Source organism: Tachypleus tridentatus, chromosome 13 (assembly GCF_004210375.1).
Source record: "Tachypleus tridentatus isolate NWPU-2018 chromosome 13, ASM421037v1, whole genome shotgun sequence".
Classification (NCBI taxonomy): domain Eukaryota; kingdom Metazoa; phylum Arthropoda; class Merostomata; order Xiphosura; family Limulidae; genus Tachypleus; species Tachypleus tridentatus.
This window is the reverse complement of record NC_134837.1, coordinates 246,055,415-246,081,400: the sequence shown is the minus strand read 5'-3', so window position 1 is coordinate 246,081,400 and position 25,986 is coordinate 246,055,415. Positions and strand designations below refer to the sequence as shown.

The 25,986-nt window shown below is 34.0% G+C and overlaps 1 protein-coding gene across 13 annotated transcripts in view; it reads left to right on the top strand.

Annotated features, from left to right (window-relative positions):
* The window catches only part of LOC143240159 (uncharacterized), a 140,019-nt gene that overhangs the window by 25,137 nt on the left and 88,896 nt on the right, over window positions 1–25,986 (top strand). For all 13 annotated transcript variants that reach the window (XR_013021600.1, XR_013021601.1, XR_013021599.1 and 10 more), the window contains one exon: window positions 25,622–25,766. Coding sequence is in view for 7 of the 13 variants with exons in the window: in XM_076482137.1 (XP_076338252.1) it covers window positions 25,653–25,766 (114 nt within the window). In the remaining 6 variants the exon portion in view is untranslated. The remainder of the gene's footprint in view (window positions 1–25,621; window positions 25,767–25,986) is intronic.

Sequence of the window (25,986 nt, the reverse complement as noted above, 5' to 3'; positions counted from 1 at the left end):
TTGCTAAAAGCAGTCAGACTTACATTTGCATTCATTGTTCAATTTTACTTGTCAGTAGCTGCATGCCAATTCTAATGTGCTGAAATACTGAACTCCTTCCAATACATCCAAACGTTTCTGAATACAGCAAGGGAGAATTATTGATGTGTGTGGTGTGACTTCCTTCTTTCACTTAAAAGTTAACTAAGAACATTGATATCTCACTCTTCTTCATATGCAATGTTGGAAATGACCAAAATGCTGAAGCTACTTGTGCTTCATCTACCATATTAATAACAAAATATAGCTTTTAGCTGTATAGTTTTCTGTTTATAACTGCAATTTTTAAGTGGAGAACAAGACCAAGATGATTGATCACACAAGAACTTTTTAAACAGTTTTTTTTGTTTGGGTTTCATTGCCACAGGAAAGAGTAACAACAAACTAGAATAAGCTTATGAAACACCATAAAATATCTACATATTTTGAAGCACTGTCAATTTTTCTTATTTATGAAGGTTAGCTGAGGATTGAAAGGTGCAAGGTTTCAGCCAATGAATTTTACTGAACAAACAATGCACTGTTATGAATGTTTTATAAAAAGGAGTAACATCACTCCTATGTAGTAAGCATAATCAAGTAGGTTACAGGTGCTGCTAATTAATTGCCATCATCTTGTTTAACATTTCTGAGTTAGGGATGACTGCCCTTGATGTAATATATGGGCTAAGCTTATGGTTATGTACTATTGTACTTCTGTTTCTGGGCTCTGGCAACTTGCCATTGGATGGTTTGTACCATAGAATTGCAGTTTACTTGTACTGATTGATGACTTCTTGGTTTATTTGATACCAATAATCAAATTAAGTTTGGAGATAGTATTTTCAATCTGCAAGAGAGATCACTCAGCAAATGCAATTCATCCTTCTTCACTTAATTGGAATCTATACAGAAGAAAATTTGTATTGAATGATTAAAATTATGACTTCACTCAATATACTAGATACTTTGGAAGGTCAAGTATTGTTGTGGAATTGCTCTTGTTTCATTAAATTAACTTCCTATGCATGCACCTTTAAGAGGTATATGAAGTCATGTCCACTTTAAATAAGATGAACTGAGCTAGCTCTACATTTTTGAATGCAATCAAGTTAATGAACTTATTCTAATTAGCTAGATTCAAACCAGGATTCTGCAGTGATAGTCTTTGCATGCCTTTGATAATTTTTTTTATTATACCAATCAGCTACAAAGACACTGATAGCGTACTATTCATGAGAGGTTATGTCAAACACTGTGTGCCTCATATTTGAAATTTCATTTTTAGAAATCTGAACTGTTATGGCAGAGAAACACTCTTGTTAACAATATCTAAGAAGCCCTGGCATACTGAGGACTAGTGTAACAGTACCACATTATTTAATGGTGTTTCTAGTAGCAAGATATTGGTAAATAAAATCAAAGGGTTTTTCCAGATATAGGCATTTAAGAAGTACATTGTGACTCAGATTGAGACACTAGTTATTTTCACTTTGGGTTTGTACTTGGGTAGTTTTTTTATTATTATGAGTCCATTTAAAACTGTGTTCTAACTGAAATGTAGACAAATTGTAATACCTGTGCAGTGCTAGGTGTGCTTACTTGCAGGTATCTTGATAAGTGTGTATATGAAGATCTTCTCATGATCAGATACTATCGTGTTGGGATACATCTTCCTTACAGGTGATAAATATATCCATTTTTGCAGTCAAATATTTGTGGGCACATATGGTGAACTGTAATTGGTGGATTATACTGTATTCTATCTTTTGAATTTTCCATTGCAATTGAGTGATTTTTATATGGTATTCACTATGTGCTCCTTAAAATTCTCTATAACATGAATTTTAGACCATTCAAACCAATATGTTATTGTGCTGTTCAATTCTAAACACTCAAGGCAATAACTTCAAGAAATTATCAAGAGCCATTTTGAAAATACATCTGAAAGTTGAAAAACTGATCTGTTTTACTTTCCTTCCATTAGACATAGGATGGTGAAAGAAGAAACCTGCAACTGTTTTCTTGACTGGCACCGACATTATTGAATACACTGGCTCCTCACAATATCTGTAGGCTCTAGCATTATTACAAGAACACAACTCGTATTCCTTATTGATAGAATGGTATTACAATTGCACACATGTCAGCTGGCTTTTCTGTGTGAACTCAAACTTTCGTTCTAGATAATGTCTGTAGCGCATTGAAACTCTTGGGGATGATAATATCTACATCATGATTCTCCAATTTTTCCTCAAGATTTGTGCTGGTTATGTGATGATAAAGTACTTCTTGTTTGTGCATGTCATCTTCCAGAAACGATTCCAGTTCTCTTGTTACCTGTGGGGTTGTGAACATGGTTTGTTGACAACGTGAAAGTCCTTAATTACTTTTACTTTTATCATTCTTACATTTTCAATCTAATCTGCAGTCTTTAACTCTTTCTGCATACTGGAAACTAAATTAAGAAAGAATGCAGACTGAAGTATAGGCAGACTTTGTGGATTCAAAAAAAAAAAGTCTCAGATGAGAACCAACAAGAAGATGAGAACTTCTTTAAACTCATTGCAGAACTTTTGATCATGGCTATCTTCTATCAGACACTTTAATCATAACTCCATCATATTAATAATGATTTTCCTGTGTCAACACACAGAATCACAGGATTACAAAAACAAGAATAAAATCATATCAGATTTAAACTCCTTGATAAATATTTTTTGTTCATAGCATCAGAAGTTTATTTTAATAATTCAGTATGGTGTATGCTAAAGTACTCCCAAGAAGTTCATAAGAATTTTTATATAGAGTGTAAAATTAGTCTGGCTTTTTCAGAAAATGTTTTATAACATATAAAAACACTACTTTAGTTAAAGAAAATTAAATAACACCTCACCTGTGCATAGGTAAAACATTAAAATGTACACAATGTTAGTTAATTCCACAATAAATAAGATTTATTAACAATGGGTATATCTCTTAAAAAGACTACATGTTTCATTGTCATTCAAAGCTACATTAACCAGGAGCAATAATTAAAGTCAAATACTGACTTGTATATATCTACATCACCTCCAATGTACATAATCTTTCATTACACCTTTCAGAGCTATCTTGATTTTGAACACAACTGGAGAGGTGAAAAACAGATTTCCAGAATTTCATTTCTTTTATGCTTGTACCAAAATCTTTACTTAAAATGATATTTCTTTTTCTTAAATATTTATTGGTTATCCAACATTTAATTCTTGCTCAAACTTAATCTGATTCATCAGTTTATTTCTTTAACTGAAGGAGTTGAGAGATGGACAATGTGAATGAATGTTGATACTTTTTTTAAAAAGGAAAAATTATGAAAAAGTAGGAACAATAAATAAAGTCACTTGTCAGTGTGAAATAAGCAAAAACTGAATCAGGAAATATTGTATACATTTCTTAAGGTTGAATTTGGAGTTGTTGGTTTCCTCTTTCATTAACAATATCTTCACTAAGCTACTTCAATATAATGTAAAATTTTAAATAACATAATTCATTACATTATTATCTATTATATCTTATTGCAAGTTATGAAGAAGATTTGCTAGTAAATGAAAAAATAGCGTCAAAAGAAACATGCACATCCTGGTGTTAGTTATTTTTTTCTTTTTGTTTTATATCCATCTCGTAATGGAGAAGGCTTAAAGCTGACGCCATTATTTAAAACTCTCCGCTACAATAATTCCTAATACTAGCAGGGTCGTTGTCATATTCAATGAAGAAAAACAATGTGATATTCCTGTTTAACTCGCCTTCTCCGAGGACTGTATTTGACCTCGTTATCTAGTGCAGTCAGTTACACTTCATGGTACTTCCAGTCGCCTGTTTGAAAAATATTTAAATACAAATCCACCAATCTGTGTGCGTGTATGAGAAAGGTGCAGAATGCTGCATATTTATACAAAGTGTTTTTTATGGTTAACATGACCTACCACCTGTTTTCACATATTTATTTTCGAGCCACAGTTAAGTGTTTTATTTCATATAAATGTGATGTGAAAAATATCTAATATTAAAGGCAAGAAAAGGCTATGAGTGATCGTTATTTCAAGTGATAGACATCCATGCGTAAAGCTGATGTTTTAATATAAACTATTTAAAACTGCAAGAAAATATAAAAAAAATTAATAAAACTTCCTTTATGTGTAATACTTTATGAACTATTTTTCATGCTTTGGTTTTTCTTTAAATAATAACATTTTGAAAACAAAGGTTTGAGTACGTTATATTAAAACAATCTTGAATTTGTAAATCACCAATTAACGTGATAATCACAGTCGATATAAAGTCACAGGAGCGGGGATTATCAGAACTACGTTTTTATACTAAGTTCGCATCGAGTGTGATGCCATCTAAAATGTATCACTTTGAGGATTTGTAACAGGACTTTTCGACGCAAAATATTCATACACTCGTACTTGTACTTAAAGAGCATTGGGAAACAAAGGAATATGGATCATCTTGAGAGACCAGAGTAATCCAGTAAGTCTGTTCGTTTATTGTTAAGCACAACTACACAGTGGGCTGTATGTATTTTGCACACCACGGGTATCGAAAAAACCCGGTTTCTGGCGGTATAAGTCCGTAGAGGGGCCACCCAGAAAGAGACCTGAATAAGTTGTATGCCAGCTGTGGTAACAGGTAAGTCTGTAAGCTTATTGTTGACCCACCGGGGTTCTAATCAAAAGGATTTCCGTTTGGAGTTACGGTTAGCAGAGTATGAATTTGTCAAGTTTAATCTTCCAATCATTCTTTCCATTTGCATACTTCATGCAGTTGGAAAATGAAACAGGTATTCGTGCTATTCGATTCGAAGGCATAGAGGCGAAGTTGCGCTGTGCAGCACCAATGAATTCCAGTTTGATCTTACTACTAAAATTGACGCTGTAGTAAAACGACATCCCCACACATTAGCTAGCTAATGGAAAGCTAGCAGGGTGTAGGATGTGCTTTAAACACGACAACCTTTTAATATGATCTTTTGCAGAAGAAAATGCAGTGAATATTGTCAAGGTGCACGGTTGTCGGATCGTACGTAGTTACTTGGACTGTAAGTTGTTTTATCATAATGTACGCAACTTCTGTAGAACAAACTGCTAAAAGACATGTTAGGAAACACTAAAATGTCATACTTTTTTCTTTTCTTTTAGCGGTTTCATGCCTTCAAATGTCACTCTTCAGGAAATAGTTTTACCTAGAATCTATAACAAAGAAAAACGTAAAATACTTCTTTACAACTAAACATAAATGATCTAAAATACGTATAATTTCCAAATGTACAAACAAAATACAGTTCACGTATAAATTAAGTACATTACAAATGTTCAAAAGTAAATAAAAAATTTGTCAATATGCTTTTTAAATTAGAATGTTATTTGATTATATTCTTCTCTATTATTATAAAGAAATGAAATTTACTTTTCCAATAATTTTACTTTTATTTGTTTTAAGTAACTGTTTTCAAAACTTAAATATTATTCTTTTATAATGTTATATTTTCTCAGTATTTATTCATTAAAGTGTTTACTGACTTTTTGTGGGCTTTTTTGGAACATCAAACATGGAATTTAGGAAATGTATTCTTAATTTTTAATTATCTGTTTCTCCAATATGGGTGTGTCCAGGTGTTTATGGCAGTTGACTAGCAATCTGAGAGTCGCAGCTTCAGATCCGCGTTTCTCCAAAGATGCTCGCACTTTTAGCCGTGGGGTTTTATAATGTGACGGTAACTCATTGATAAAAGAGTAGCTAGCCCAAGAGCTGGCGGTGAGTTAATGAATAAGTGCCTTCCCTCTAGTCTTTCACAGCTAATTAGGGACTGCTAGCGCAGCCAGCCCTCAAACAAAACTACATTTCACGAATATACAATTAATTCACCAAAATTTTAAAAGATATGTTTTTAGAATTTCAATTAAATGAGTTATTAATTACAATAATGTTATTGTTTTGGTAGATTTCATATAACCTAAATTGCATAAGCGTAATTTTTTGTTACAAATAAAGATACTTCATTGAAAAACCTAAGAAAGATTTATTTAATCTATATAGATATTTAGGTTGTATTCTCGATAAAATAATTTTATTATTCTTGAATACATCTTTCAGTTTTTATACACTATTTATTGTAAATGTCTATTAACAAATGAATTTTTTATATGTATCTGACCAATGGGTTATAATAAAAGGTATGCTATTCTCTTTTAGGTTGGCTGACCTTTCTGTTTAAACGTGTTCTGCAAAAAAAACTTTATTCTTAGCAATTTCAAAACTTTTACTGGGTTTCTGATATTGAATTAAACATTTCTGGTAATCTATTATCTATTGTTTCTTCATTTGAAAACAAATGATATAATCTACTTGCAAGATTTGTCAGGACATTTAATTTTATATGTTTGGGATGATTACTAAAATATTCATATTCATAATTTATTATTATTTCTTTCGAAGGTAAACTCCATTTCCTTATTTACTGAATTTAAAATTCTAATAAATTTAATATCTTGAGCATATTTCCATATTACAAAACAATCGTCTAAACTTTTTTCCAAAATAAATATATATGTGAAAACTTCTCGTTTGAATTGAGAAAATGTTTTTACTTAGATGAGTGAACAACCCAAACGAGCCGTTTTTACATATATATTTCTCTACAAGTGTTTTTTCTCAACATCACTGATTATTTTTCCAAAAAGGTTTTATGAAAGATATAAAATTATTTTCAAAATAATTAGTGTATTAAATAATTGTAATTCAAAAAATCACATAATTATAACGACGTTTTCATAAGTTATACCCATTGCTCTACCAGATATTTTGTGAAAGATTTACTTCTCATAAGAGAAAAACAAAAATGTATAACCTTTTTAAGATTAAAATATTTATTAAACCTGGGATGGTTTAATTCTTTATATTTATTTAGAAAACTTTCCATAGCTTTAAATTTCTAATCGTGTTCAGTACTTCAATACCAACCAACTACACTTAAAGAAGCAACTCTGATTTTTTCCTCATTGTTTTTTGGAAATTTTTCAATAAATTCAAAATTTGTAATATGATTAGGAATACGAGATAATGGTTTTAATAATATTCATAAAAGATCAATTAAATGCTCAGAGATTTTTATTTCCTCCTACAGTCGGTCTTCCTGGAATATCAGGAAGTTTTCATTTAGATATGAATATATTCCTTATTTGTTTTGAACAATAATTCATCAATTGCTTCTGATCCATGGACTTTAGGAAGTACATAAATGTCTCATTTCTGAGTTATTTAAAATAAATCCTTTTTATTTTTATTAATATCTTAAGTTATAGCACTTTGTTGATGAAATTTTCTTTTATGAAACCATGCATCTTAGTTTATTGAAACTTCTCATTTCTTGATAAACTTTCATATCATTTAAATGATTATAAAAATGTTGGGCCACTATTATTCATATATTACTTTTTGAAATATCAAGTTAGAATCTTTTAATTTCATGAGCAACTACTGCTCCTCTTTGAAGTTATGTTATTCTTCCATTGTTTTTCAGTAACAGAATATAGTTCAATTTGTTGACAAATATTTATGGGGTTATTTCCTGAAAAGGATCAAAATTTGATTTACCTTCAACCAAGGATTCATCTTTATTTGAACCTCCATAAAAATATTCTTTAAGTCTTGCCATTCTATCGAATTTATGTCTTCTGCTAGTTGTATTTTATTAGGTTCATTTGTAGGAGAAAATGTTAACTCTTTTGTTAATAATTGTATTTCATTTTGTTGCAGTTTAGTTTCTGTTAAATTAACAGTTTTCAAAAAAATTATAATTCTAGTATCTAAACACTTTTGGAGGTTTATCATATTTTCAAAAACTATAGGTCTTTCATATAATCTTTCTTCTTTCTCCATGTGTTATATATCCCATCCAATTGAAATATCTGTTATTTCTTTATCCTTGTTTATTTTGCTGACTTAGAACATATTTATTTCTTATATCAGCTCTTATCAGTTTTGTTGTTATATCTATCATTTCATTCGATTTTTTGTTGTGGTATGTATTTTTTCCTTTTTTATTATCACCATTATGACAATTTTCATCTTTATTTATAATAACTTTACTCTCAATTCTCCTCTGTCGATTTTCTGTCTTTAAGTGTTTTATAAACCACACCTCATTTTGTTTCCATCTTTATCACTTTTTCTCTCTCTTTTTACATAAATCATTCCATTATTCTACCAGTGCTTCAAAAATAACATTTCTTTGCTCTTTCATTGAATAAATTCCAAGTTTTTTAATCAGTTTCTATGAACTTCATCTTTTGGTCTTACATTCTAACTTCCAGATCTCCAATTCTGATTTTTTTTTGTATATTTTTAATATTATCACTTGCTTTCCTTCATTTGAAATAGCTTAATCAATGTTTTCGCGAAATTTGAAATGGAAGATTCTCTTATATTGCATTTTCCACAATTTGCTTAATTTTTCAGCTATTAAGTTTCTTCAAAATGCGAAATTTCTTTTAAATACATTCAACTTTATTTTATTTTTCATCTATCGCTTCCTGGAGATTATAATTTCTTTCAGAGAATTTATTTTCTACTAGTCCGTTTCTGAAGAGTGAGCTGTGATATCACGAAACTGGTAAAAGAAAATAATAAAAGAGGGGAAAAGTTTGATTTTCCAGTGTTTTCTTATTCGTATCAACAGGTGAATTTTAATGTTTTGGTTATACTTATCTGCTAATAAGTCATTGTTTTTAACAAATAAATGGTTATTAACAAGGTCTTATTAAGTTTAACTGTTACGCCCAGTCCTTTTCGAATGACTTACTAGAAAAGTTATCAATCAACACCAACAATAAATTAAAGTGCAACGAAATGGATGGAAATTTATTTTGAAAGTTGTTGCACTATAGGTTCAAGTCTTGTAATTCTTGTTGTTAAAAAATATTTTACAATGTATTTAGTTATTCATACGAGCTGTTCAACATCTGTGATGAAGAATGACTTGACTATGTACAAATCATTCCATACCAAAACAGTACATGTCAATGAGCCATTCTTTTTCGAAAGTCACTGTTAAGCAATTATCTTAGATAATTAAATCTTGCTTCTTTCACTTATCTCGCTTTTGAAATACGTTATCACTCACAAGAAAAACATCTGAAATATACAGTTAGAATATAAAGTAAATCTACCTTGGTAATATGTGCCAATAAAACTTTGTCTGTATATTATCTTACACGAAAAAGGACATGTTATTGCCTCGCTAAATATTCGTGTCAGCTATTCTTCAAAAAGTATTGAAGCGACATTTTTGAACTGAAAATAAGTATTATTTGTGGAACTACTGGGCATTAGAAAAAATTCTGTTTTCGGTATAAAAGTAGGAACTAACGAAAATAATTTTGCGACACAAATTTTTTTTATTATTTTAAAAGTTTAGTGTTAGCGCCTAAATAATTAATTTATGATGTGAAATATATTTTAATAGTTTATTTCACTGCCATGATTTTTTTCCAGTGTAAAACCCTTTCTTATTCTGTAAATTCAAATTGCAACAAAATATATTCCACAGTTAAACGAAAAATTCACAAACGCCAAAGTTTGGGGTGAACAGACCTCACATACCCTATACTTAACGTCTACCAGAAGAGCTACTAAAGTTATGCATTAATTACAATTAATAACAAAATTGTCTTAATTATGTGCAAATGTAAATTACGAAAAAAATCAATAAATATTCTATTTTTGGTCATCTGCTGGGTATTCTCGTTGTTAGTGGTGTTTTGCAGTCCTTAACGCAAGAACACCTGATAAGGTTTTTGTTTTAGAGCAAAGCAACATCAAGCTGTCTACTATGTCCACCGTGGAGAATTGAATCCCGGATTATAGCGTTGAAAATCGATAGGCTCACTACTTTCCCACTGGTAGACTTAAGTAGTTCCAACCAAATAAGTTATATACATAGTAAATTATGATTCTCTGATGTTTACATCCTTCGTACGTAATAGGTTAGACCACAGTGCCCTAAAGAATATGCTTGTTTCTTGAATTTTGCACAAAGGTACTCTAGCTGTTCTTAATTTAAAAGTGATAGACTAGAGAGAAGGCAACTACTTAACGCTTTCCACTGCTAACTCCTGGTATCCTGTTTACCCGTGAATAGTAGTATTGACCTTAACGTTATAACACCCTCACGGCTGAAAAGACAAGCATTTTCGTTGATGGTATTCGAACCAGCTCTATCCTCCAGGCTACTTTTCTAAATAAATCAAAGAATCCACCTCATCCAATGAAAACATACCACACAATATTACACTATTTTCAACATCTTGTTAGTGGAAATAATACAAACAGGAAGAAGTACTTAAAGTTTTTCTCTTTATGCTCTTACTTACCAGTCCACATCACATAACTCCAGCCTTTCATTGTCCACAATGTGTGCCATTAGCTGCCACGTGACAATTTTTCTAAAGCACTTTGATTGACACTTTGGAAATAGAAAAAAAATTATCGCTATTAAAAATATCGGCCGACTGAGGCACAGTCTGTTGCATTAAGCAAATTTCTTTTCTTTATTTAGTAGGCATTTTTTTAACTCTAGGCGTATTCCATATGAGTAAGCGATGAATTCCAATAACAGATATTTTTTGAACAGGTGGTAAAACGAAATATATTTGGTAACAGGTAGTTGGCATCTTACTGTCATGCCATTTGGAAGCGAGAGATGCATTTTCTCGTATTCAAACTCACACTCACCGTGATATAATTTCATCTAAACTTGTGGAGCTTAACCATCTGACACATTACCTGTTTAGTCAACTTATAAATACCACTGATTAGAGGAACGTTTTACAAACATGTTTGTGTATGTATTTTTGGAGGAAGGTGTTCCAACGAGATGACCATTTACTGCGTTTTTATTTCTACTGTGGTCATGAGACGTGTGGCTCGAAACGTGTCGCTGAAGATTCTAGACATTTCAGCTGTGGGGGCGTAATTATATGACAGCCATTCTCACTAACAGTTGATAAAGAGTAGTACCAAAGTTGTCTACTAGTATATTGACTAACTGCCTTCCCTCTAATTTATCACTTGAAAATTAGCGATGGCTAGCGCAGATAACTCTCTCAGCTTTGCAGGAAATTTAACAACAAACAAAATATATTTAACTGAACATATAAAACATCAATGATAATTTTTCTCAGCACAGAATTAGCTAAAGGAAAGGGTCATCAACGTTTGTTTGAGCATGTGTAACATGTAATTAAATTAAGTAGTTGCATATCTTTGTTGCGGTTGTCATCTAAGTGAAGGATATGTTAGGCTCATTTTAAATGAAATACAATTCTTACAATGCAACGTCTTAATAATTCATCGTTACTAATTTTCATGTTGTGTTGTAGGAAGTATATGTAAAGGTACACTTAGTATACAATGACTGTTCAATGTTATCCTCTACAACTAAAATTGCTTTACTTATTGTTTTCCCGCTAAACAAAACAATTCCATTAACTTTTCGTATTCCACTAAACTAAAAAAAAGTTCTGTTACTGACGCAGTTGCCCCACTAAACTAGAATAATGTTCTCACTTATATTTTAAAATTGGAAATTTTAAATGGATTTACATAATGCTTTAGTTATCCTGTTATCTTAAAACTGACTTCAGTCCATACTAGTTACAACAACATATTAAAGAACTAGCAGCAATACTAGTTAACGTTAATTTTCTTTATTTTTCAAAATATTTGTTGTTATGCCAGAGTTACTAAGGCTATGTGGCACCGTCCTTAATTTTGAACTGTCGATCAGAGAAAGGGCAGCTCAGTCATCCGACCGCTATCAATGCTAATGAACTGACTGTCACTCGTATACATCAAAAACTTGAAGTGCGGGGAATATTTTGTGGCAGTGCACGGGCTGAAATGCAGTTCACCAGGTCTGAAGTCGGAACTCTGCCACAAGGGTAACCTGCATTCTCTTCAAAAAAACACACACACACACACACACATTATAGTGCTTTGTACTTTAGTTTGAGCTAATCAAATATTGACAAGAAAAGTGTGGAGATAAGACATGCTACACAGTAATTACAGTGGGTGGAGTTGATTTTCGCGTAATGAGGCAATTGTAACACTGTGTAAGATCATTATTAATATGGTGTAAGAGCCATGCTAACCTTTTCCCAGTGGGTAGGATAAGGTAGGTTGAACAAAATAGTGAGAGGATTACATTATACATTTTGTAGTTGCGCATGTTATCGTGTGTAAAAATAAACTATCGGTAACAGGAGACATTGTGTGTTGGGTGAAGAGATTATAGGAGAGAATAAGGTTAACTTCAGCTCCAACAAGCTCTTCCACCATCCCATTAATCCCCTTATTGCCAACCCTCGTATAGTTACATGGCATAAAGATTTATAACGAATTGACAGTAGAAAATGAGGTTATTCTTATTTCTCGTATAGCGAGGCAATTCTAGTAAGTTAAACCATTTTAGCGTAATGGAACAAAAATCAGTTAGTTGGTTATTAACGAGAGAAGCAAGATAAGTAGCATAGAGTAAAATAGATTTAGAGTAGCTGAGTAACAATAGTAGTGAGTCAATATAACAAGGTAAGCACCACTGCAGTGTGTGAAGTGATTTCAGAGCCGATACCTGCATTACTAAAATTTTACATAAAATGTTTTTACCACATTACGCTGCTGTACTCAGTTTTCGAGCGAAAAGTTCCCCGCTAGTACAGCGGTAAGTCTACAGATTTACAACGTTAAAATCAGGGGTTCAATTCCCCGCGGTGGACTCAGCAGATAGTCCGATGTAGCTTTGCTATAATAAAACAAACACACACTCGAGCAAGAAAAAAGTGTATGTGTATAAATTTCTAACCATCCTTTTAAATGTCAACAAAAGCTGTACTTGAAAAAGCAACTCAAGTGTTAGAATAATAACTGATTCGGATAAATCACATGCTTATTGAATGAATTTAAAATTAGATGCATGCTATGAAGATCAAAACTAAGATATTTAAGTTGTGGATAGAGTACGTTTTGCTTTAGTATATCTTTGTCTGTTCTTTAGCTTATATCATTGCCTTTAATTATATCTCAGTCATCAATGTGCATTTGATAATGTATCTATGGTTCGGATAAAATTAGAAAAATAGCTTGCACTGATTAGTTTCTTACCCCATTGTTTTGGATTTAGAGTAAAGCTGCGCAGTCGACTACCTACGTTGAATCGGTCGCTAGTATTGATCCCGAATTTTAAAGTTACGTCTTTTAGTCCACTGTTGAGCCACCAGGAGCACTCCATGCTTTGCGTAGGTTTTATGTTAAGCTTTCTCAGTTAGTGGTTTATGATAGCTTAAAGAGGCCATCGTCTGTTTTACACGAGCTTGTGTGCGATACGATCTCGTTGGAGACTTGTCTCACTACAACTATATCTTAGTTTACAATCACTGTAACATAAAAATTTGCTTTGAATTAGAATTTTGGGTGATTTGTAATTGTAGATTATTGGACACACAGCTTACATATAGAAAAAGCTGTGAACAAAAGCAAATATAAGAAACAAACAGTGGTTTGGCTTGAATTTCGCGCAAAGCTACACTAGGGTCGTCTGCGCTAGCCGTCCCGAATTTAGCAGTGTAAGATTAGAGGGAAAGCTGCTAGTTGTCACCACCCACCGCCGACTCGTAGGGTGCTCTTTTACCAACGAATAGTGGAATTGCCCATAACTTTATAACGCCCACATGGCTGAAAGGGCGAACAAACAGCCGTTTTTAAATGTATAATTTTCTCTACAAGTGGGTTTTTTTGTCATGACGGAAATATTTCTGTTTAGTACCTGGAGTGACTTGTCCGATTTGTGTAGATTTGTAGAAGGATGTTAATGATTAAACCGAACAAAGATAAAATGGGTGACAGAATCTGGTTCAGGTTGTCAATTTTAATCTTGGAAGACAAAAGATATACGTAGGTAATATAAATAAATTGGTTGACGTTTCGAAATCCTTTTGCCTTTCGGTCAGCTTGGCACATTTTGTATTACAAAAGGAGGTGTTTGGTAGATTACACTGCATGATAAAAGTACTTTATTGTAGTCTCCAGTGGCGCAGTAGTATGTTTGAGGACTCACACTCCTAGAAATCAGGTTTCGATATCCGTTATGGGCATGGTACAGATAGTCCATTGTGTAGCTTTGTGCTTAATTCTAAAGAAACAAACTTCATTGTAATATTTTCTTACACTTGTATAATGTTAAAGTAATAACTGATAAACACAACTTTGAATCTATAACCTTGTTTTACTTCAATTCAGGCCAATCTATGGCTCCTGAAATGTAAGCTCTGCATATTTCAATATGGTAACACTGAACCTGTAAAATTCACATGTTATAGACCATAGATTGGCTTGAATTAAAAAAAAAAAAAAGGTTTACAGATTTGGAACTTGTGTGTTTATTTTTAAATTACTTTATAGTAGTAAAATAAATCGCGATACCTTACATTCAACATACATATATGACTGTTTTTATCGCTCGTCGCCACCCCGATTAGGGTCTCTTTGTCGGCAACTTAACGTTTCCTTTGCAAACTGTAACCCTCAAAATTTTAAATTCTAAGAAATTCAATAATTTCAAATGAAAAACATTTACATAAAAATAATAATAACTAACTTCAACTTTCAGTAATTAAAATTAACACGAGTTTGGAAATTCAGGGAATTTTCTTTAAATTTCCTTAGCGTTTTAAATAATACTAGAAAAATTTGGAAGATATTTGGTCGTAATTGGTGGAACGTATGCTTTGCTGACCAGTTGTAGTAATAAACTGCTTATTTTTGTGTTCAAGTGTTTGTATAGTATGGATACTAACATTTTAATATAGTAAACGCTTACCTTTCAGGAAGAAAAGTCCACCTTTCGAAATCTCTCGGATTATAGGGTTTTTATTTTTTTAAATTAAGATGTCTTGAACCTAAATAATTTTTCCTGTTGCAAGGGCAGAATACTGTAGTTTAACCAGTATCTTTATGTTTGTTCATTATTGTCAGAAAATGTCTCTCAGTTGTAAGTCCCCTCGATGTGGATTCCTGTACATTGTCAGGGGACCTCCCAAGGAAGGTTCTGTTCTTTTAGTTTATCTCTTCTATGATCTAAACATCCACCCACGCGTTTGCCATGCGTGGCAACCCATGAAGGAGAGGAGAGTATCCTGGTGGTTAAGGGGTCCAACCCTAACACACCATTTTGACCTTGAATTCCTGTAGACGAGCGGCCTTGGGTTGGCCACGCTTGGGTCAATTGGCTGGTCCACTTGGGCTAAGGTCAACCAAGTACCAGTGTTGAATGCTCTCAACAGGTGTTGTGGACATTGTATATGATGCTGGTGTTTAGGTATAATGCTCACGAAACCCTGGCGTTGGAGCAGTGTCCTTGTTTGACATCGTAGTGCGTCTCTCGTAGGGTTCCATGGTGGGTGGGGTCAGTGGGAACCGAAATTTTCCTTTTTTAATTATGGATACTCTAATTAAAAATCTTAAAAATAGTGAGAAACAGTATAGGTAAACGACCACGTATTGAAGATCCTGAGCAGCAATTCTCGCCATCTGTACCACCTGTTGTACCTCATTTTCTTATATTGCATTTACTTTAAGACAAACCTATAGGGCAGATGTCTCCCTTTTTAATTCAGAAGGGACTAGAGGGACTTGCTTGATGTCCAAAGTCAGTAAAGAAGTTTCGATCTGGTGACATATTGGTGAAAACATCCACATCTCAACACAGTGAACTCCTCTTGCATTCAAAGGCATTTGAGGATGTACCTATTGAGGTTGCATCTCATGCAACTTTGAATTCGTCACGAGGAGTTATTATTGAGAGGGATTTGAAGAACATCCCAGAGTCGGAGATTCTCGCTGGTTTCTCAACCCAAGGAGTTTTTGCAGTGAGGCATATCTCCACTGACAAAGATGGAATTATTATGCAGATCATTATCTTAATTCTCACATTTACGTCACCACTTCCATCTGCCACCATCAAGGCAGGTTATCTTAGTTGCAGAATATGGCCATACATTCCAAACCCCTCTCTGATGTTTCCAGTGTCAGTGGTTTGGTCACTCAAAGACGTCATGTCATGGTTCCTTGACGTGTTCTCGTTGCGGTGGCAAGTATCATGATACCTACGAGTGTGAAACGGATCCTCACTACGTCAATTGCAATGGCTCTCACCTGTCCTACTTTCGTTCTTGCCCTAAGTGGTTAGAAAAAGAGGTGCAACGTTTGGAAACGATACATAACATTACTTACCCTGAGGCTGGCAAGTTGCTGTCCACCACTTCATCTCGGACATATGCTGCTGCACTTCGTTTCACTATTACAGTGGGAGTGCAAACGGATTTCTCTGTGCCTTCAAAAGAATCATTCTCAAAACAAATGAAAAGTCCTTTGACCTTCATGGTTAAAAAGGTTGATGAATCAACTTCAATACCCATCTCTGTCTCTGACATACATTCCAACAAATCCCAGGATTCCCCTCCTTTGGTTTTGGGTACAGGCACTTCCTTGGATACATTTTCTCCCACTTCACGATGCAAAACGATCATTCGTTCATGTCCTCAGTTGCTGGAATTCTCTTCCAACAGTAGACCTGCCCAATCGACCTAGGGCAGAATCCATGGAGGTCGATGGACCTCCCTCGAATAAAGACAGTAAAGAAAAAAGATGTGGCCATAAACAGAACGGTTCTCCACCCAATTCACCTAGACGTAAATAAAAATGGCCACCTTGATACAATGGAACTATTGAGGTTTATGTTCGACTCTGGATGACATCAAAACCCTGATTGTTTCCTATTATTCTGTATGTCTCTCCTTACAGGAAACATTTCTGAAACCTGCTGATACAGTCACCTTTCGGCAGTTTTCTTTGTACAGAAATGATAGGCTGTGTGATGGATGAGTACATGGAGGGGTAGTACTGTTGGTTGATCAGCATGTGCCCACCCTGTCTTTTCCACTCGACACACCCTTGGATTCTGCAGCCGTCTGTGTCGTACCATTACTGTTTGTTCTCTTTATCTATCACCTGAAGAGACCTACGAACAATCAGACCTTGATGCTCTCATTGAGTAGTTGCCGTCTCCCTTTTTAATCCTGGGGGACTTTAATGGACATCATTCTCTCTGGGGAAGTGCTGATGTTGATAGGAAGGTTTGCTCCATAGAACATATGCTCTCTGATCACAACCTTTCTCTTTTCAATACTGATTCTTCTACTTATTTTCATGCACCTAGTCAGTCCTTTACTGCTATTGATCTCTCAGTTTGCTCCCCTTCACTATTCTTCCATTTTTTCATGGAGAGTATACAATAATCTACGAGGCAGTGATTATTTTCCTATAATTTTGAGAGAGACTGGCCGTGGTTAATGCTACCCAACCTGCGTGTCCTGGTGGAAGCTGAACTTAGCGAACTGGCTCTCTCTCACTGCTCTCGCAGAACTTGATCCTGCCATTGTCTATAAGCCATCAATAGACGACTGTGTGGCAGCAGTAACTGACTGTATTATACAAACAGCTGCTCAGTGTATTCCTACGCCCTTGACACGTTTTCCATGATATTCTCGTCCGTGGTGGAATCCTGCCTGCCACATGACACGGAAGGCTCAAGAACGGGCCTGGGATACTTTTCGTAGGTATCACATATTTTCGCACCTCTTGCTTTCCAGTAGGCCCGTGCACATGCTCGATGGGTAAGACATCAAAACCAGAAGAAATCTTGGATTAAGTTCACAACCAGAATATCTTCTACGACCAGTTCCAACGTTATATGGGACAAGATTGGAAAGGCCAATGGGCAGTATAATTCCGTCCCCCTCTCGATCTTGCTCCCTGATGGCCAGTAAGTAGCTGATACCCAGAGCATCGCCGATACTCCAGGTGTGTAGGTGAAAGTTTTTGCCGAGTAACTAGTACTTCTGCTTCTTCTTCCACCTTTTTAGCCATCAAGACTCAAGCAGAGCAAACCTCTTTCCTTTCGAGCTGATTATTCGTATGATTATAATCATCCCTTAACACTGGTGGAACTGGCCCTTCATCTGTCTGGCAGTTCATCGGTTGAACCTGATGATGTGAACTATGAAATGCTACGCCATCTATCTTTTGCTTCTCTAACTATTCTTCTGCTTGTTTTTAATCAGATATGGCAGGAGAATGTTTTTCCTGGTGCCAGGCAATTGTCTTTCCTTTCTCTAAGCCTAGGAAGGATCCCAAGATTCCTTCAAACTTCCATCCAATTGCTTTGACGAGCTGTATCTGTAAAACCTCAGGATGGTTAATGCTCATCTTGTTTGGTTCCTGGAATCAAACAACCTCCTCTTGCTCACCCAGTGTGGGTTCCCAAGACAGCACTCCACTGTGGACCACCTGATTCGACTTGAAACGTCAATCAGAGAAGCCTTTCTCAAACGATAACGTCTTGTATCAATATTCTTTGACATTGAGAAGGCTTATGATACATCATGGAGGTATGGCATTTTGCGAAACCTCCATATATGTGGGTTACATAGCCATTTTCCCATTTTTATTAAAAAAATATGAATGAACAGGATATTTCAAGTTTGCGTGACTTCGACACTTTTCCGTGATTTTCTACAGGAACTTGGAGTCATTCAGGGCTGTGTTTTGAGTGTCATACTTTTCAGTATAACGATTAATGCCATCACTGAACAACTCCCTTTCACAGTTGCAAATGATCTCTATGTTGATGGTTTTCACATCTCCTGTTAGTCGTTGAACATGAGGTATATTCAGCTGCAGTTACAGACTGGCCTCAATCGTTTACTGAAGTGGACCACAAGAAACGACTGTAACTTCTCTCTCTAAAACCGTTTGCATGCACTTTTGCTGCCGACAGGGTATTTACCCTGATCCTAACTCTGTATAGGCAATGTTGTGCTTCCTGTGGTCCCTGAGACAAACTTCTTGGGGCTTATCTTTTTATCTTTGACCGTAAGCTGACCTTTATAACCACACATCAAGCAGCTACAGATCAAATGTATAAGTGCACTGAACATCCTCTGGGTCCTCTCTTCCACCACTTGGGGAGTGGATCGATGTTCTATGCTAAAGATATATCATGCTGTTATTCGAACTAAACTCGACTATGGATCACTGGTTTATGGCTCTGTCAGGACTTCGGCCTTCAAGATGCTTGATCCTATTCATCATCAATGACTTTGGATCTGCACTGGGGCTTTCCACATTTCCCCAGTTCAAAGCTTATACATAGAGTCTCATGAATCTTCTTTGCACCTCCGCCATTTGCAACTGTCTTAACTATAAGTTTGGAAAACTTTGTTTCTTACCAAAGCATCCCACCTGGGGTTGTTTTCCTTCTTCATTGGGCCATACTTTCTCAGAATAGACAATCTGACATTGCTCCTTTTGGCCTTCATATCCAGGTGCAGATGGATGAATTGGGTATGTCCTTGGATAACATTGCTGTATCCACTGGTCAGCCCATCCCACTATGGCTTCTTATAGTCCCCAAATTTCACCTATCTTTAAATCATCTGAGAAAAACAGACACTCTCAATTTGAAATACTGTCTGTTATTTGCTTAACATCTTTCCAACCATCATTCCATTTCTAGTTATACATATGGTTCAAAATCAGGTGACAGTGTGGTTCTGCCATGGTTTGTTGTGGTTTGGTGGTTGCATGCAGAATCTCTACAGTTTCTGTGTTCACTGCTGAACTGTACACCATTTCTCTTGCCCTGGATCACATAGAAGCTAAGCAGTACTCAAACTGCACTATTTATACTGACTCGCTTAGTTCTCTACTGGCCCTGGAATCGCTTCACATTATATCACACCCTATTCTCGCTAATTTTCTAAACCAACTGGCCTATTTCTCTCTATCTAGTTTTTCTGGATACTGGACCATGTTGGTATTCATGGGAAATAGTGCACCGATGCCGCAGCAAAATCTATTTGCTCTGGCACTATCATCGCTGTGCCTATTCCATACGTAGACAATGATCCTGTATTTAAGGCTTGGTACCTGCCGGTTGGTGAAAACGAGCTTTTCCAAATAAAACCCTATATTGGACTTTGGCTGTCTTGTTTCCGTTAGGATTGGAAAGAAGAGGTTGTTCTAACTAGACTTTGTATTGGTCACAGTTTTTAACTCATCATTTGCTTTTATCTGGAACTGATGCACCATTGTGTAGTCTGTGTGATACTCAGGTCACAGTAAACCACATTTTACTTTCTTGTCATCATCACTCTTAACAATGGCGCCATTTTCACCATATTGTGTCCCAAGGTCTGTCCATAACGTTAGACAGTGTTATTGGCGATCGTGACATTGTCCACCTTGGAAATTGTTTTTTAGCTTTTTAAAGGCCGTCAATCTTCTTAATACCATTTAAGTTTTTAATTTATACGTTAGATCTTTTTCAATGTGATTCTGTTTTAAGAATCACAGTCCATCTAGTTCATTGTGAAATTAGAAAATGGTCGTAAAGTCAAATTACTCGAAACCAGGACTGGAAATGCCAACTTCAGGTGACTAATGCTGCTGTTTGAATTACCTGTTAGTCATCCTGCCAAGTTATTATTACAATTTTGCTACAAGTCTTTTAAAACTTTTATTACTTTACTTTTTGAAAATGGCCATAATGTCAAATAACTCAGAACCAGGACTGAAAGGCCAACTTCAGGTGACTGATGGTGGTTTTTGTACTTTTAGTTTCCTGGTGAGTTATAATAATTACAGTTATGCTACTGAAAGTTCTCTACAACTTATATTACTCTAGTTTTTCTCTTAACGCTGTGTACTAGATGTAAACATAGGTTTTATGCCTCTTTTAACTTTGTTTTATTTTACCTCAATTTCCTTTTATAAATTTTCTACTTTTACTTTAATGTTAACCTTTTACTGGATGTTTGGCACAGAGTTTGTTGGGAACTGATGGTTAAACTTTGGAGTTGTGTGGTGTTCGGACTTTTTAGTAGCAGTGACAGGTTAGGCATAAACAATTAGCTCGGTGATGAGGAGCTGAGTTTATTGCAGTATGTGTTATTTTTGGGGATCTTAAGTAGGCCGTAAAACTGTGCAAGGCAGATGCTATTAGTTCTTAAATTCTTGTTTATGTTTCATTGAGTAACTTTTGTTTTTTAAGTTTGTTTAGCGTTTTGTTGATTAGTCTTTTCCTTGGCATTATTATTGAGCATCTTGTACTGTTGGAAGTCTAATCACTTTAATTTCAATATTATAGTCATTGGCGTTCAATAAAAATGCTCTTTCTTTTGTCTGCATGTGGTATCTTGATTGGATTTTTCTGTTTGAGGTTGTTATTCAGAATGTTCTTGTTTGGATATTTTGTATGCCTCTGAGCATTGCATAAGTTTGGTTTCTGAATTATTTTGTTGTAGGTTTCATGAGGTTTCTGAGCAGTATATTCCATGTTGGCTGTTATTGCAACAGTAATTATGTGGATGAAGTGTGTTATCAAGTTTAAGCCTAAGTTGAGTTGAGAACTTTCTTTTTTGTATCAGCTAGAACTCTGGAGTTGAAGTTGTATATCACAGTTGTGATCGCAGATGCATTCTGTATAGTGAGTATGTCGAGTTTCTGATTTTATTTTTGTTCTTTAATTAATTGTGTAATCTTTGGGGTGAAGATTCATCTAGGATTTTTGTTTTGTAATTCAGCATGTTACAAGCTGGTTATGTTGAGCAGTAAGTGTGTGCTGGTTTCTGTAAATATCAGGAAGTTTAGAATGATTAAATCTCTTCAGGCAGTAGAGAAAACAGGAAAGTATTGCACACTTGAGTACACGTTGTTCTTGTTTGTTGAAACTTGTCTATACCATCTGTATTCCAGAATCATATTTCAAGTGATATAGTATCTGGCACTTAAACGTTGATCAGACCTTGTTTCTTAGATCTTTTGATGTCACATACAAAACTATCATAACTCAAACTAGTAGTAAGAACATTTACTTTGTTTTATAAATAATGTAGCCATTCCAAATATATTATTATGTATAAAACAGGTAATCATGAAATAATTTCATTTTTTCTTTATGCTTTTTATATTGATTGTCTATGGTCACTATTTTTTCACAGTATCAACTTATATGCACATACGTGCACTGTAAACTGCTAATTTACAGTGTTGTGCATAAGTGTTAGGACAGTCAAAAATTAGAAGTCAGGCTACATTCAAACAACAATGCAAGTTAAATCAGGGGTGAAACATCAAAATTTTATTAATTTTTGTACTTCATACACCAGAAACTTGTTGGAAGTGCTCAAGTTCAGCCAATAGTTAGCATTTTGTGTTTGCCCTTTCTGCTGGCAGTTTTTAAGCCATTTTTGCAACATGTTTAATTAAAGTGCCCTCTGGGATTTTACTCCAAATGTTTCCTTAGAATAGACTTTTTATTTGTCAAGAATTTTGATGTGTCAAATCTAAGATATGTTCAATTGGGTTGAAATCCAGGGCTCTGTAGGAACTATTGCATGATTTAAATGAATCCAGCTGCTTCTTTCTCAGTTAATTAATTTCTGTTTATGTTGGATGAGTATTTGGGGCCATTAATTTCTGGCAGTAGAGTCCTTCACCAAGAATACTCAAACAACTGGGTGTATCTGATGGTACTTGCAGTAGTCCATTATTCCATCTATTTTAAAAATATCTTTGTGATTTCAGCAGAAAAATACTCCAAACCATTACACTGTTTCCCTCATGCTTCTTGGTAGATGCTGTGCATTGAGGTAAGTATCAACCTTTCTTCTGCCAGATGTATAACTTATGCTTTGAATCAGATATTCCAAACTTGGACTCATCTGTCCACAACACCCTTTTTCAATCATCAACAGTTTTTTTTATCTTTTAGCAAATTTCAGACTCTTGACAATATTAGGAAACCAAAGTAAGTGATTTTTGACTGCTACATAATCAAATCTTTCATTCTCTTTGAGTCTTCATACTGTAGTTCTGGGTACCTTTTTGTCATTTGGTACATGGTTGTTTATTTCATATTTAGATCAATGACAATCATTCTACTGTCCCAGAGGCCCATCCTCAAAGGTACTTAACATCAGTATCATTCAGTTTAGATGTTCTGCCTCTTCCTTTTCTATTTTCAAAGTTACTTAACTTAGTCTCAAGAAATAGTGTTGGAGAGTTCATCCAGCATCACATAAAGCTTTTATGTCAACTCTTTGCTCCACCAATAATTCTCTTTGTTTTGACCTGTGGCATGACAACAAAACATAATATATAATGTTAAATATTGTTTTCATTTGTAGAGTGCTGTTAAATTCATTTCTTTTAGCATATATCAGTACTCTATGCTAGCTCCTTGGTAATTTCTTTCTGTATAGTTAAGACACTCCATGGGGTATCTTGACAGTTATTCAAACCCTAAATTTGATCAGTATGTTCACAGAAACAGAACTCTTTATGATGTATTCTTCATACAAGTATATGGGAATTCTAAAGAATAAGTATTCTCACTCTGGTTCATTCAATTATCAACAGAGATCAGTGAAGCATTACCGTATTGTTGAAATTTACATTCTGTAATGGCATGGAAGAATCAGCCCATGAAATGGAAAGAATTATATAATATTTACTTATTCTAACACCTTTTATTATCACATTAATGTAAACTATGTGTACTTCTGCAGGGTTCCTGAAAGTATTCTGTTTCAATAGTATAAAGAAAACCAAAATTAAGAATAATAAATATTTTTATTTCTTATATTTGAAGTTCATTTGTTATGCTGTGTTATAGTCTACAGAGTGCATAATTCTTCTCATGATTCATGGTATGTTCATGTGTTTTACTGACATCATGACATTACAAAATGCAATGTTAAACATCCCTTTGTGATATTTCTCCAAAAGGGGGACAAAGACTACTTAGTAGAGTCGCATGTTCACATGTGCCTTTATACAGTAGTGTATTGTCTGTCAGTCACTCATTAGACACAAAAATGATGTCAGTAAAACATCCACATGCCATGAATTACAAGAAGAATTATGCTCTCTGTAGGCTTTAATGTAGCATAACATATGACCTTTAAAAGCAAGAAATAACATATTTGTTACTATTTATTTTTGTTTTATTTACTCTTGAAACAGAAGTTTTTGGGGCTCTGTGGAAATACATTTAGTTGTAGTGCTCACTGACTGACTTGCAGGTAGACACTATTATACTGGTGTGAGTGGTTAAAACAGGTGACACCTACAGGCAGCCTTTGGCTCCATTTTGGGATATTTAATAATGTCAACTATGTGTAATATTCTGTATATGTTAGAATAACTTTGATATTCATTCATAACTGAGACATTTATATTTAAATACAAATTAATTTTTTACATATCAGTTGGGCTTCTTTGTTCTTAATACAAAACTACATAGTTAATTGTATTTGTGCTTCTCCATAAGGAACAAAACTTCAGATATGAACTAGTGTTTTCTGTTGTGATATGTGCAAAAACTTAAATAATATGTAATAATCAATTATGTGTTGTAAAGAGGTGGTATATTTCAAGTTCATGCAATACTCTATTAAACCTTGATGCATGATAAATAGTTGAATAATATATAGATATGTACATTTTTGGGGAATGATAGACCAGTGAGATAGATTGGCTAGTCATGCAAAATAATCATGGATACAAGTGAATTTGTTAATTATTAGTAAGTGTAAGTGGCCTCAACTAATAATGGAACTGATTTTTGTTTTTAAAACTAAATTCTAATCCACTCAATTCATTTAGGGTATTACAGCTCTTGTGATGTTTAGTCAATAGGAAACTCCATGTTTTAATAATTATAAGTTAGAATAATTAGAAATATATACGTTTTAATAGACAGACATTATTTTTACAGAAATAATGAATTTGGTACTGAAAACACAAAAGTTGCTAGAATTTCACTTCGGAAAACTTCACTTTTAACATCTGATATGAAATGTCAGTGACTTATGGTTTATTTTACTCTTTTTGTTATTATTGTTTATTTTAATAGTTGTATGCAATCTTTTGAATCTATCAGCATTGGACCAATGGAAAGTGTTACAAAATTGTGGTATTAACTGAAATGTTTTAATAATTGAATTAATATATTGTTTTAATTATCAGTGCATGTATATATATTTTAATGTTTGATCTCAGATTCTCAATAAAACCCACAAGTGTAATACAAGATAAATGAATAAACCTACTTATACTGATCTTTATTTTAAATTTTTCTTTAAATGGACTCACTAATACAAATTATGACATTCTTGTATTATAGGTGTGAAGTCAAAGTTTGGTTTGAAGTTAAAAAGAAAGATATTTGAGCATTTTCAATTTCCAAATGTGTGTTATATGTGTTGTATTTTTCAAAGAGCTTACCGTTTACAAATTTCATTTATGTAAGTAAATGACAAATCTTAAGTCCTTTTCTTTCTCAATGTAGACCAGACAAGGCTTAATATGATCATATCAAATAACTAGCTTATGTTTTAACATGTTGTTTTAAAAACTAATTTTACATTGTTTGTAGTTGGGTATGGAATAACCTTTCTGAAGCAAAAATGTCTTTGGGTGTGTTTAACAATGCTCCTGGAGAGGTCACAAGAAACGAACTTTGGACAGAGAAACAGGATGTTGGTATACTTCATGATGTGGAAGAACTTTCTCAGTTGAAAGTGAGTAACTGTTTTTGAATAAGTATGTGCATTTATAGAATTCAAAAAAAACTTTTAGCAAAATTCTTTTTCAGAACAGTTACATAAATAGTAATTTACAAATATATAGCTCCAGTGTTTACTTTGTTCTTAATTTTCAGTTAAGAACCTCACATTGTATTTACAAAAATAATTTAAAAAACAATGTGTAGACATAAACTAAAAGCTTTGTACTTGTTCA